General features: G+C 35.4%; 1 protein-coding gene across 1 annotated transcript in view; it reads left to right on the forward strand.

Annotated features, from left to right (window-relative positions):
- The first annotated feature begins 6,791 nt into the window (after positions 1 to 6,791).
- The window catches only part of LOC126883771 (uncharacterized), a 37,328-nt gene continuing 30,637 nt past the window's right edge, over positions 6,792 to 13,482 (forward strand). Inside the window, exons 1-2 of the mRNA XM_050649436.1 lie at positions 6,792 to 6,872; positions 9,912 to 10,178. Of these exons, the coding sequence (XP_050505393.1) occupies positions 6,792 to 6,872; positions 9,912 to 10,178 (348 nt within the window). The remainder of the gene's footprint in view (positions 6,873 to 9,911; positions 10,179 to 13,482) is intronic.

Consider the following 13,482-nt stretch of genomic DNA (forward strand, 5'->3'; position numbering starts at 1 on the left):
CCCCTTTATCAAGACTCTGTAATATAAAACAAAAATGTAAGTATTTTAAAATATTACATTGTTTTAGTAAACCTACTAGTCGTTGAGATTATTAAAGAGAAGCTTGATGATGCTCAACATTTCAAATTAACACAAATATTGAAAACAGAAAACAAAGGACACAATACATTTTAAAATTTTTGAATAATTAGCAGAAATACAATAATTATTCTGTCATGTTAACCTACTGATAATGTAAGTCAAAAACTCTGACACATAGAGAACAGAAAGAAGAAAACAATCAAATTAAAAAGTATCAAATAAAAAAGTAATTAAGTGTTATGATTATTGTGGTTCTTTTTAAAACATCAGAGGCCCATACAAGGTGTGTTCAAATTCACTAACTGTACTTAAGAGTATGCAACTCATTATACGTCCATGTGTGTTTTGTAAAACAAACAAGTATTTTTATGTTTTGGTTTTTAGTGTTGCGCAAGTAGATAACAATATATGTTGCTAAGTTTTTCTATATCTGATTTTTTATTTATACATGAGTTGCTAGATTTTATGCAACACATTTCCACAAAAACGCGTTTACAGTGGTTTGTTTCCCTTGCCAAAATACAGGAACCCTCGAAATTGAACTCATGTTTCAATGTTGTAGCATGTTCTGTTAGTGCACATGCATTTATTTTGTTAACTTTTATGTCACTACGGTGACTGATGGCTCTACTATGGAAATTACGAGATGTTTCGCCAATGTACACGTTGTTACAATTGAAACAAGGTATAGAATATACAACATTCGAAGATTCCTGCATAGTGAAGGGATCCTTAGTTTTTGTGTATAACATAGACACCATTTTCACATTCTGTTCTCTATGTGTCAGAGTTTTTGACTTACATTATCAGTAGGTTAACATGACAGAATAATTATTGTATTTCTGCTAATTATTCAAAAATTTTAAAATGTATTGTGTCCTTTGTTTTCTGTTTTCAATATTTGTGTTAATTTGAAATGTTGAGCATCATCAAGCTTCTCTTTAATAATCTCAACGACTAGTAGGTTTACTAAAACAATGTAATATTTTAAAATACTTACATTTTTGTTTTATATTACAGAGTCTTGATAAAGGGGTCAAACAACCCCGAAAGCTAGACAAAAAGTCAAAAGAGTGTTTCTTTGATATCCTGGCCAAACTTCTGACTGCAACCCTAATAAACCACTTGTTTGTTGATATTGACAGTCACTAATATCCAGTATTTCTTATATATATATATATATATATATATATATATATATATATATATATATATATATATATATATATATATATATATATAAGATTATGGTATTCTTGACTGTATATTCAAATATCAAGCAGTGATTCTTGAGGATGCAGTCTATTTTGGCCCACAAGACAAAGAAAACTCTTTGACTTACTGTCAAGCTTTCGAATTTATTTTAATTCTTTTTCAAGACATCTGTTGACAAAAATATACAATTATAAAAATTATGTAGGTACTTACAATTTTCTTAATTACTTACTAGTCATGAGATTACATTGAAAAAATTTTGAAACTTTACTAAAAAGACAATTATGCACATAGGTATGAAAAATCACAAGATTAAACGAACTTACCTAAGTGAAGTTTGATCTGATTATAGGAAGGTCTCGTCGAAGTAAATAAATGTCGTAGTACCTATGCGTAGCCCGGATTCACCACTAAATTTAAAGCAATTCAATTCCCCACTCTCCCGCGTCTATACTCACCTCCTTCGTCCTAGCATTCATTAGTCATTTTAAAAGCTCCTGTCTCTTGTTGCAAATCCAAAGGGGGATAGCTAAATTTGGGTAGGGATGGGTTTTATTTACTTCGACGAGACCTTCCTATAATCAAGATCAAACTTCACTTAGGTAAGTTCGTTTAATCTTGTGATTATAGACGGTCTCGTCTCGTAAATAAATGTCGTAGATCTTTAAAGAAATTTTGCAACAACGTCACTCAACATTTATTATCCTGGTAGCAAAGGAAACAACATTGGAAACAAAATGTATAGTACACAAAAAGGCGAGTAAACTTAAATACCCTACAAATAAGAAGAAAATATGAAAATAATTATCCCTGACCATTAATCCGATGAAAAGACAGCTCTAGCAAATGAGCTCTCAGGCGCTAACGGTCTATTATAAAACGTAGCGAACGTTCTTGAGCGTTCCGACCAACCAGCAGCTAGTCTTATGGTATCGAAACTAATTCCCTTTCTAGCCGCTGCTGAGGTAGCCGCATGCCGGGTACTATGAGCAGAAAAGGTGTTAGTATCTATTCCACTAGATCTTAAGATATTTTTTAACCAACGCCCTATGGTCTGTCTTGTGGCCCTATGGTGAGGTTTCTTAAAAGTTATGAATAAGTACTGGCAAGAACCTCTTAATTCTCGGGTTCTTTCCAAGTAAGCAACTAGCGTTCTAGCTACACAAATATTTGTATCATTGTCAAAAAATGGAATAATTAAAAAAGGCTGGGACTTATTATAACCGGAAGTCTTTAAGCGACTAGGGACCTTAATACAAATTTGTTTGTCCAAAACCTGAATATTCAAAATCTCAATATTATGTAAAGTCTGAATGCGCTGTCCCGTAGCTAACGCCAATAATATGCAACATTTTAGCGAAAGTAACTCCAATGATATTGAGCTGGTCTCTAAGCTACGGACAAAATCCAAAACCTGCGCAGGATCCCAAGAGAACTCATACTTGGGACGCGTAGGTCTAAGACCAAAAACACCCTTACAAAATCGTTTTAAGCGAAAATCCTGGGCCAATTCTGGGCCAGAAATTTGTGCGATAGCCGATCTATAGGTGTTTAAAAGGCTATAAGAGGCCCCCTTATTAAAAAGCTCGGCTAAAAATATTAAGACGTTCGCGACCTCCACAGTATAAGGATCCAGTTTCTTTGCCTGACAGAACTCCCACCAAGCCTTTAAACCAGACGCATACTGATTAATGGTTGCAGTTGTAACGGAGGCGACACATATATCCAAAGACTGAGCTGGTACTTTTTTCAACCTGAGCGCTTCCAGGACAACCTCCCGACCACCAGGGAAAGGTCTTTGGATAGCGGGTGAGGAGTTCTGTTAAAAGAAATTAAATCGTTAGATGGCTCGAAAATTAGAGGTGTTCCAACCAATAGAGATAAAAACAGGGGATGCCATGGCTGAGAGGGCCAGAAGGGTGCCACAACAATACCCTCCGCTTGATCACAAACAATTTTTTGCAAAACTTTAAGTACTAAAGAAAAAGGCGGAAAAGCATAAAATTCCAGGCCTTGCCAACATATGGTGAAGGCATCAACGGAGCATGCCTCTGGATCCCTCAACCAAGATACAAATCTTTTGCATTTTTTATTCAATCGACTAGCAAAAAGGTCAATGGTTGGAACACCAAAAGTTTCTACAATTTTATGAAAAGCATAATTAGACAAGCTCCACTCCGTTTCTATTTTAAGTTGTCGAGAGGCTATATCCGCTTCCACATTATCCACTGATGGAATGTACGCAGCACGAATATAAATGTTTTTCTGCTCGCACCACTGTCAAATTTCTCTGGCAAGAGCATTAAGGTTAGGATGTTGAATACTACCCATCCGATTAACATAGGCCATTGCCGTAGTGTTATCAACTCTGCACAATATATGGCAATCTTTTAAAGGTCTCGCGTAACATTTTAAACCAAAAAATAATGCCAGCAATTCCAAGTAATTAATGTGGAAGTGAGCCTCAGCCTCCGACCAAAACCCATAGCTGCACCTGGAGTCTTTTTGATATATACCCCATCCTGTCAAGGACGCATCCGAAAAAATTTCAAGACAAAACGAATCAACTCGAATGGAGTTCGTCGCCAGAGGTAAGTGGTCAGTCCACCATCTTAAGTCAATAAAAATAGATTCGGGCAAGGTCATAATGGCGTTATAATTACCTCCTGATTTTCTAAGAGCTAAAAATTTTGCACGTTCTAAGATTTTAGTGTAAAGAAAACCATATTTAATGCCCGGACAAACAGCAACGAGTTTGCCGATCAACTGAGATAATTCCCGTATTTTACAAGATTTTTTCTTAGTAATCTTAAAAACACAGTCCATTAAATATTTGCGTTTCCTATCTGTAGGGCCCAACAACATAGAGAGAGAATTATATGTAAATCCCAAGTATGTGCAGCGCTGAGATGGTATTAAACAACATTTTTTATAATTAATCACAAATCCCAGAAATTCTAATAGCCCAACGGTTGCCTGAACATTTTCTAAACACTCATCAAATGAGTTGCCCAGCAGCCAGATATCGTCTAAATAAATCACCGAAGTATAGCCTCTCTCTCGCAAGAATGATACAACAGGCCTCATTATTTTTGTAAATACAAAAGGAGCGGAGCTTAAACCGAAAGGCAAGGAATTATATTGGTATAAAGAGCCCTCAAAAAAGAACCTTAAATATTTCCTATGACCTCTTATCGGGACAAGCAGGTATGCATCCTTAAGGTCCACCGTGGCCATGTAGCAATTGGGTATAATTAAACTAGAGACAGTTTTCCTGTCCTCAATTTTGAAGTGTTTAGTTTTCACAAACCTATTAAAATTTTTTAAGTTTAAAACAAGCCTATATGACCCATCGGTCTTTGGCACTAGAAAAATGTTTGACACAAATTGATTCTCACATGGAGATGCAGAACTAATTGCACCAGATAACAAAAGGTCATTTACAGAGTGTTTTATTACAAGCCTCTCCAAGGGAGACCATTTATGTTCAGCGCATACATAGGTTTGATTAGGCATACTTATAAGGGGAATGGAATAACCTTCCAGCCAAGATAAAACAACGTTATCCTTGGTAATATCTTTCCACCTATTTATAAAAAATTTTAAGCGACCTGCATATTTACTTGCCTCTAGTGACGCCTGTCCTTTCTCATCTGCCACTGATCTGTTTTTTTCCGGAACTGGGTCCTTGGTCGCGGAGCTTGTCGAGGCTGCGGCGGTCCACTCCTGTAAGCTCCCCGATTTGACAACCTGAGTGGACGCGCAGAGTTTAAAGACTGGTTCTTGATAAGCGGTTTTCTAACCCCCTTCTTGGATCTTAGCTGCTGGCTGGAAATGTCAATGGTCTTCTTGGCCTTAATTGCCTCCTCCAAATTACCCCCAAAAAGCCATTCATCGGGAGGGGATTCTGAAAGCGTGTCCCTTAAATCCTTGTTGATGTTTAACAACACCAGATCTCTACGAGATATAGTCTCCTGGTAATGAACGTCCGCCAGAATGCGACCTGCATCACTAAGCGCTTGAATATTCTCCTTATCTCTTTCCTCGCCTTTTTCATAAAGGCTAGATAAGACCTTGCCAATAGCTGCAATTCCGGCACCCACCTGGCTCTGTAAACTGGAAAGACGAGCATCCCTTCTCTCATTCGAGTCTGTTAATGCTCCTTTAACATGAAGGTTAAGGTTAGGAGGCAAAACATTTTTACAGTTTTCTGGTGGAGCGTACTTAGCTATAACCTCCTTCCTTTTGTCCAAGTCCAAACCCTTCCTTAATATAACATTCCAGCGGCTGGCAATATCATTATGTAATGATGGCGCAAAAAGAATCGGAGTTTCACACTCATCGCCCAAAAGAGCCTGCAGCTGTTTGTTTGGGGGCTCTTGGAGATCCATACCACCAACTGGATGCAAATCGTTTTCTGAGATCATATGTACATCTGCAAAAGGAAGCAGTCGATAGCCATTTTCATATTTAAACCACAAGAGAATGCCCGAATATATAATGCTCTCGATATAATTTAAAATAATACAGCTTAGCAGCCTTACTGAATTTGTTCACTAAGGTAATAATATTGCAAATAAAATAAAAAGCAACCCTTGCCAGATGCCATAAAACACAGTGTTTATACTAACCTAGCGCTAAAGGTCAAGAAAGCATAAATATGCAAAGCGCAGGTGATACGAACCCACTGCCCAAAATCACCACCCCCTTCTAGGGCAAAATATTTTGCAATATAATCTCTGTAGTGATAAGAGCTCACTGTCTGTATCACGGCCCCCTCACTAGGGCGGAATATTGCAAAATGAACCCTGTAGTGATACGAACCCACTGTCTGTATCACGGCCCCATCACTAGGGCAAAAACAAAGCAAGATAAACTCTGTAGTGATAAGAACTCACTGTCTTTATCACGGCCCCATCACTAGGGCATAATATTATAATATATCTTGTATACTGGTACGAATCACCCTGCATATTACTGCTTTACATCTAACTCCTACCTACCTTCCTAATTATTAGCGCGAGAGCATTATACAATATGTCAATAACTAAAACCGTTATAAAGTTCAACTTACCGTCAACGGCCTCCACCAGATGTTTATTTACATTCGGTTGCGCCAAGTCCCCTCTCTCCCTTGACGGCGATCTACTAGAGTTAGAGGACGATGATGTCGGCAGCACCCGGCGACGATGACGTAAGCCCTTCATCCGTCTCACTCTTTCACGATCATCTCGGTGGTAGGTTCTGGCGCCAGAACCACCACTGCTATCAGACGAATTCAAACGGCGAGAAAACGAGCGATTTCGCCCTGTTTTCGATCTATGTCTGGAACGACTACGATGCGGCGAACGCCTTTCGTTTTCAATTTGTTTTAGTCTTATATCAAATGATTTTACCGACCTTAGAATCTCCGATAATACATCCTGGTCGGTGGAAGAGTGTCTTCGTAACGACATAATGGGGAAAATAACACGATAAACACACAAAAAACCGAAATGCCGATAAACGGGAGTACTAACGTCGATGTGAACACGCCGGCACTAAGCAATAGACTAATGAATGCTAGGACGAAGGAGGTGAGTATAGACGCGGGAGAGTGGGGAATTGAATTGCTTTAAATTTAGTGGTGAATCCGGGCTACGCATAGGTACTACGACATTTATTTACGAGACGAGACCGTCTATAATTATTTTTAAAAACTTCAGTTATGTTGTCATGTTCGAATTATGTCATGAAATATGTAAAGTGTATACACTTTATATAGGAGGAAAAATAAATGGGCCAAAATAGACTGCATCCTCAAGAATCACTGCTTGATATATATATATATATATATATATATATATATATATATATATATATATATATATATATATATATATATATATAACAAGGGGAGATATATTCCATCTTATGCATATTTTGTATATATATATATATATATATATATATATATTATAATAAAATATATATTTTATTATAATAATATATATATTTTATTATAATAATTTATATATAATAAAATATATATATACGTATTCACTAAAAATAAAAAATAAAATTTTTTTCAATATTAGACAATATTCTATTAACATAAAATATATTGCAGTTACCATAACTCCGAAATATATGTCAAAATAACATCAGTCATTTCTCAAGTCAATGTTCAATATAATATGTTAAACGAATTTAAATTATCACTCTTATAGTTGTAAGTAATGAAATGTTTTGATTTTTGTCCATATCTAATCTTAATAAATTTACAGTTTTCTCCTGAAGAAGTCACCAAATAGTGACGAAATATTGAGACCTAGAACAAATAGAGTTTTATTTCATCTGACCGAATTGCCGTTATTCAAAAAATCACTATATATATATATATATATATATATATATATATATATATATATATATATATATATATATAATGGATTTCTACGGCTGTCGCGGCCTCTCCATACCCAGCTTCCAATTTTTTCTATCGTAACACATATCTTCATCTAATTGCCTCGAATCCATTGCCTCCTGAATATTGTCCCTCCAGCTTCTCCGTGGCCGTCTTCTTCTTCTTCTCTCCGGTGGGACCCACTCTAATATTTTTCTCGGCCAGCGAGTCTCATTCATTCTTTTAACGTGACCGAACCATGTCAGCTGTCTCTTTTCAATATCGTCTATTATAGTTTTTTCCACCTTCATACGTTCTCTTATTGTTTCATTTCTTACATATTCTAATCTCGAAACCTGACAACTTCTCCTCAAAAAGTCCATTTCTGTACTAAGTAGCTTCTTTTTATTTCTTGCACTTATGTCCCAAACTTCTGCACCGTAGATTGTAGCGCTCTTCATTATACTTTCATATATTCTTCTCTTTGTTTCCTTCCTGATATCTTTGTCCCATAAAATTGAATTGAGGGATCTAGTGATGCTTCTACCTTTATTGATCCTGTGTTGCATTTCATCTTCACTATTTCCTCGTTTGTTAAATATAGCTCCCAAATATTTGCATTGTTTCACACCAACAATATGTCCTTGTTCCAATGGTAGGTTTTCAATGTCTTCGTTTCCCACTATGAAGTATTCTGACTTATCCATATTTATTACTAATCCTGCCTGTTGGTAATGCTCATTTAGCTTCCGTATCCTATAGCTTAAGTCATCTTGATCTTGGGCTATAACAACTTGGTCGTCCGCAAAGTATAATGTAAATAGGGAGTCGTCTCCCACTTTCAGTCCCATCGGTTTTACTGCTTTTGTCCACCTCTGTAAGGATTGGTCAAGGTATATTTTAAAGAGAGTGGGAGATAGACAACATCCTTGTCGGAGGCCTTTTGAAGTATTAAATGCCTCAGTGAAATTTTTGCCGTTTTTGATTCTGGTGTTAGTGGTCTCATACAACATTCTAGTTGCTTGTATGAGTTTTCCATCGATACCGATGTCTTTCATTGAATTCCATAGTTCTATTTTGGGGACACTATCATAGGCCTTTTCTAGGTCGATAAGAGCGATGTGGGTTTCCTGATTCCTTTGTATTCTTTTTTCTAGTGCTATTTTTAAAGTGAAGAGATTGTCTACCGTTGAACGTCCCGCACGAAAACCAGCTTGTTCTTCAGCTTGCTTTTCTTGAATTTCTTGTTCTATTTCATTTCTTAGTAGCCTGGAGTATAATCTTCCAATGGTACTGATGACTGCGATTCCCCTATAGTTTTTGGGGTTATTTTTAGGTCCCTTTTTATATATGGGAGTAATATGTGATGTTAGCCATTCATCTGGTACTTTTTCTCCATTCAGGAATCTTTCGAAAAGATTTTTAAGCATATCCCATAGTTTGGGTGGTCCATATTTTATTGATTTAGGATTAATTCCCCCAGCTCCGGGTTCTTTCCGGGATTTCATAGTTTTAATAGCTTCTTCCACTTGGGTTTTATCTAGTTCTCTTTCGTGTTCACTCTGTATATCATTCTCTTTTCTTGTATTCTTGTTATGTATTGTGGTCGTTTTTCTACCAACAATTCCTTAAAATGTTGTTCCCACTCGGCATCAGATATACTCTTAATTATGTGCCCACCTTTATGTGATGTTCTGACATTCTTTATCATTTTCCATGCTTCTGAACTCCTAGTTCCTCCTAATTGTTGATTTATATATTCACATTTTTTTATCCAGGTTGCGTTTTTCTTTTAATCACTTTTCTTTTTACTTCTCTATTTAGGTCCCTGTATTGTTGTTGAATCTCAACGTTTTCCTGATTTTGTAGACGTTGTAGGTGAAGTTGTTTTTTCTTCTCTATTTTCTTCTCGATATCTCTATCCCATCATTCTGGTTTCTTTCCGTTTTCTAAGTTTTCTAGTGCTTCTTGTGCTGCTTGTTTTATGCATGTTTTTATGTGATTATATTCTTCTTCGGTTGTTCTTTGTTCTTGACTTAGTTTCTGTTCAAGTCTGTTACGGTACAGATATTGTATACTTTCATGTTTTAAGCTGTTAATATTATATTTTTCTATTTCTGGATTCTATTTTACATATTACCTCGTCTTAAAAAATATTTATTTTTAAAATTTGCTATAGCGCATTAACTTCTTATCTTTTAAATTAACCTCAGCAATTTTATTGTTCCAGGAATATATCCGGCAGAGTCGCGAACAACAGCTTAACGAATTGGAGAAACAAGACCACGGAGACAAGAGATCGTCGAGATCGCGATCCCGTAGTCATAGCTCTCCTTCGGTAGATTCATCAAATAGGTATGATGGAGATGTAAATGTTGTAACCACCAACGTAGCTCCATGCTACGTGCCCGGGGGAGATGTGTTACCAATTCTTATAAGGAACGAACACAGTATGAGCCCGTCGAACGGGGATGCTTATAATACTAATATTTATACGGTAAGTCAAAATATAATATTTTAGTATAATATGTTACCGGCCAAACTTGATTTTAGGAGAAACTAGTTTGACCTAGGCCAAACTAGTTTGTTCTGAACGCGATAGGATAAACTAGTTTAGCCTAGGCCAACCTTATTCTGATATTAATACGGACACTGCAGAATAAACTAGTACGGCCTAGTATCAACATTATAGTATACCTGATATAAGCCAAAATAAAGAGATAAACTGAATAAAAGACTCTGTAATTTGATGTAAGGCAATCATTTTTATTAAAACGGTATAGGCGAGCGGTAAATACCCCTAAAATGACCAGGTACTGACCACGGAGAGGTGAATGGCTAATTTTATTTATACTTTATATTCTTGAAGGTGCTGAAAACGAAAGTTAGGTTTATTTTGAATTTTATGTGGGGCAACATGGCCAAAATCGCAATTTTAACCTAAAAATAAAAAAAAGAAATCACTTTTTTTGCGTTCACCTCGCTACAACTCTGTTCCCTTTTAATATTTTTTTCTGAAATTTTTACAGTATATATTTCTCACCTTTCTTAAGAGAATGGTAGGTACTTCAAGCTTTCAGTCTTATTCTAATAAAAGTTATGTATTTTTTAAAGTGAAAGGTGCAGATTTCTGAATTGCAAAGTTCAATCGCAAAAGTTGAATTTGAAATTTAGCTTTTTAATCACGTGTGTGTTAAAGTCTAGCGTACAAAGAAGTTTTTTGGAAAGTTTTAGATCAAAATGTTTTATAGAAAAAAAAAATAGTGCAACTTTTATTATCGACATTAGAAATCCCCATATAGTACGTTCGTTAACGGTAAAATATTGCAAGACCTCTAAATTCTAAAGAACCGCTCCGATTTAGAAGAAATTTTGCAAATAAGCTCATCTTATCCTCCTATTTAAAAGTGATATGACTACAATGTGTGCTTTTTATTTTTAAGTGGTGAAAACTACCCTTTTTTACCAAAAATTAAAAACAGCCGATATAAGCGTTATTTAAATCTAAATTATGTGTAGGTACGTTAAATATAGTCCGTCTAGAAAGTATCCGGAATTTTATATTTTCCTAATTTTAATAGATTTCCTTTTTGTAACCTTTTTAGACAAAAGTAATGCATCAAGTAGGTTGTGCCGATAGTAGGTAATGGATAAAATCGCATGACAACACCATCTGTCAAATATTGTTGTTTGTAAACAGGCTTAATATTTGTGAAATAATGTCGCAAGTAGAAAAAAGAAAAGTGGTGGAATATTTTTATAGAAAGGGTGTACGAAACGTTAAAAAATTAGTGCAATTGACTGAACTCGGAAAAAGTGCAGTGTATGAGACAATAAAGAGGACAAAGAGACATAGACCAATTTCGGGTAGACCTCGTAAGATTCGCGGAAACAAATTAAATGCTTTGGTGGCTTTAGGACGACAAAATTCGCGCCTAGGGTTTCGAAAATTATCGAACAGATTTTTTTAAATTAACGAAGAATAAAAGTGTGCCCAGAAACTGTCCGCATGTCTCTGAAAAAGCAAGGCTACATATCAACGAATCAAAAAAAAATCCCTACAATGACACCTCTGCAAAAGCAACGAAGAATAGATTTTTGTCAACTTTTTCGAGAAGATAATTTTAATAATGTCTTTATATCTGATCAAAGTTGTTTCCAGCTTGGTGCAAATCATCTAAAAGTACTATCAAGAGAAAATGTTACCGTTCAAATTTCCAAATTTTCCACTAAAATAATGGTTTGGGGAGCAATATCTCAGCGTGGTGCTACACCTCTCTGTATAATTAATGGTACTGTTGATAGTGCGAAATATTGTGACATCCTTAATGATTTTCTTCTTGAAACGGCTCATGTTTTATATCCAGAGGGGTGGCGTTTTCAGCAAGATAATGCAAGATGCCATACTTCTGCTTATACTCAAGCTTGGATAAAAGCACACGAATTGGCAACAATGCCGTGGCCAGCAGCATCTCCAGATCTCAGCCCCATTGGGGCTGATGGGGACTGATGAAGATTGAAGTGGAACGAGCAGCGCCACGAGATAAAGAAGGTTTGATTCGGTCAGTTTTAGAGGCCTGGAACACCATTATCGAAAATTATGGCTTTGACCTAGTTTCGGGTGTACCTGGACGTTTAGTTAAGTGTTTAGATTTAAATGGAGTTTGTATAAGTAAATGAGATGAATTATTTGTTGAAATTTTATATTTCAAGTGATAGAAATAAATACCGTAAAATTATAATGCTGCTTTCTTTTTTCCGGATACTTTCTAGACGGACTATAGTAGGTTAAATATAGGAATTTGATTGTTTCTCATATTGAATTGTATTTTATAGTTTATAACAATTTTTAAAACCTGAAAATCTATCCTCTAAATAAGAATTTGTATAAAAAATATTTTGTAACTTTAAATTAGGTAATGATGTATTTTGTAGTGATCTAAACTTTATTTTATGTTTGCAATTTAGGTGATTAAGTATTTAATATTTTCAACCCTTATAAACTACCCCTACAAATACATTTATTAGATCATTCACTCACGGTAAAATATTGCAAAACCTGTGAATTTTAAACACCCGCTTGAGTTGACATGAAATTTTGCATTCACATAGCTAATAAGTCAAGGAAAAAAAGTGATATAGTACCGAAGTGTACTTTTACCCTTGGGGTGAGTCTCACCCCTTCTCGGATGTGAAAAAATATAGGTCCAAAATAAGTCCGGAAATGGATAAACTGACTAACTCTAAGCAACTTTTGTTCTATAAAGTTTTTTCACTAAGTCAGTTAGTGCAGTCACTGAAGGTTTTCACCTCCGATTTCATTGAACCTGCATCGATTTTCATGAAAATTGGTAAGTAATTAGAGGATACCACAAGGAACAAAGGTGACATGATGCCAACTTGCGCTTTTACCCTGGGGGTGGATGCCAGCCCTTCTCGGGGGTGAAAATTATTTTATTAAAAATAATACCATAAGTCCATAGAGGGACAAATTAAAAGCAAAATTTGTTATATAAAGTTATTAAAATAAATCAACACTTTTTGAGTTAATAAACACCAAAAATTTTACTTTTTCGTAAAAAAATGCATGCTTTAAATCGGTTTTTCGCGTATAAATCAAAAAGTATAAGCTTTTACAAAAAAGTTATTATTACTGAAATTAAAGATAATAAAAAATTTAATACACTCCTTACATAAAGAACTAAACTAATATTAGTTCAAAGTAAGTTATTGGCAATTAATTTGTATTTTTTCGACGAGTACTCAAATCTAAGTATTCAAGCTTAATTAACGGGAAAACG

This window comes from Diabrotica virgifera, chromosome 4 (genome assembly GCF_917563875.1).
Source record: "Diabrotica virgifera virgifera chromosome 4, PGI_DIABVI_V3a".
NCBI classification, from domain to species: domain Eukaryota; kingdom Metazoa; phylum Arthropoda; class Insecta; order Coleoptera; family Chrysomelidae; genus Diabrotica; species Diabrotica virgifera.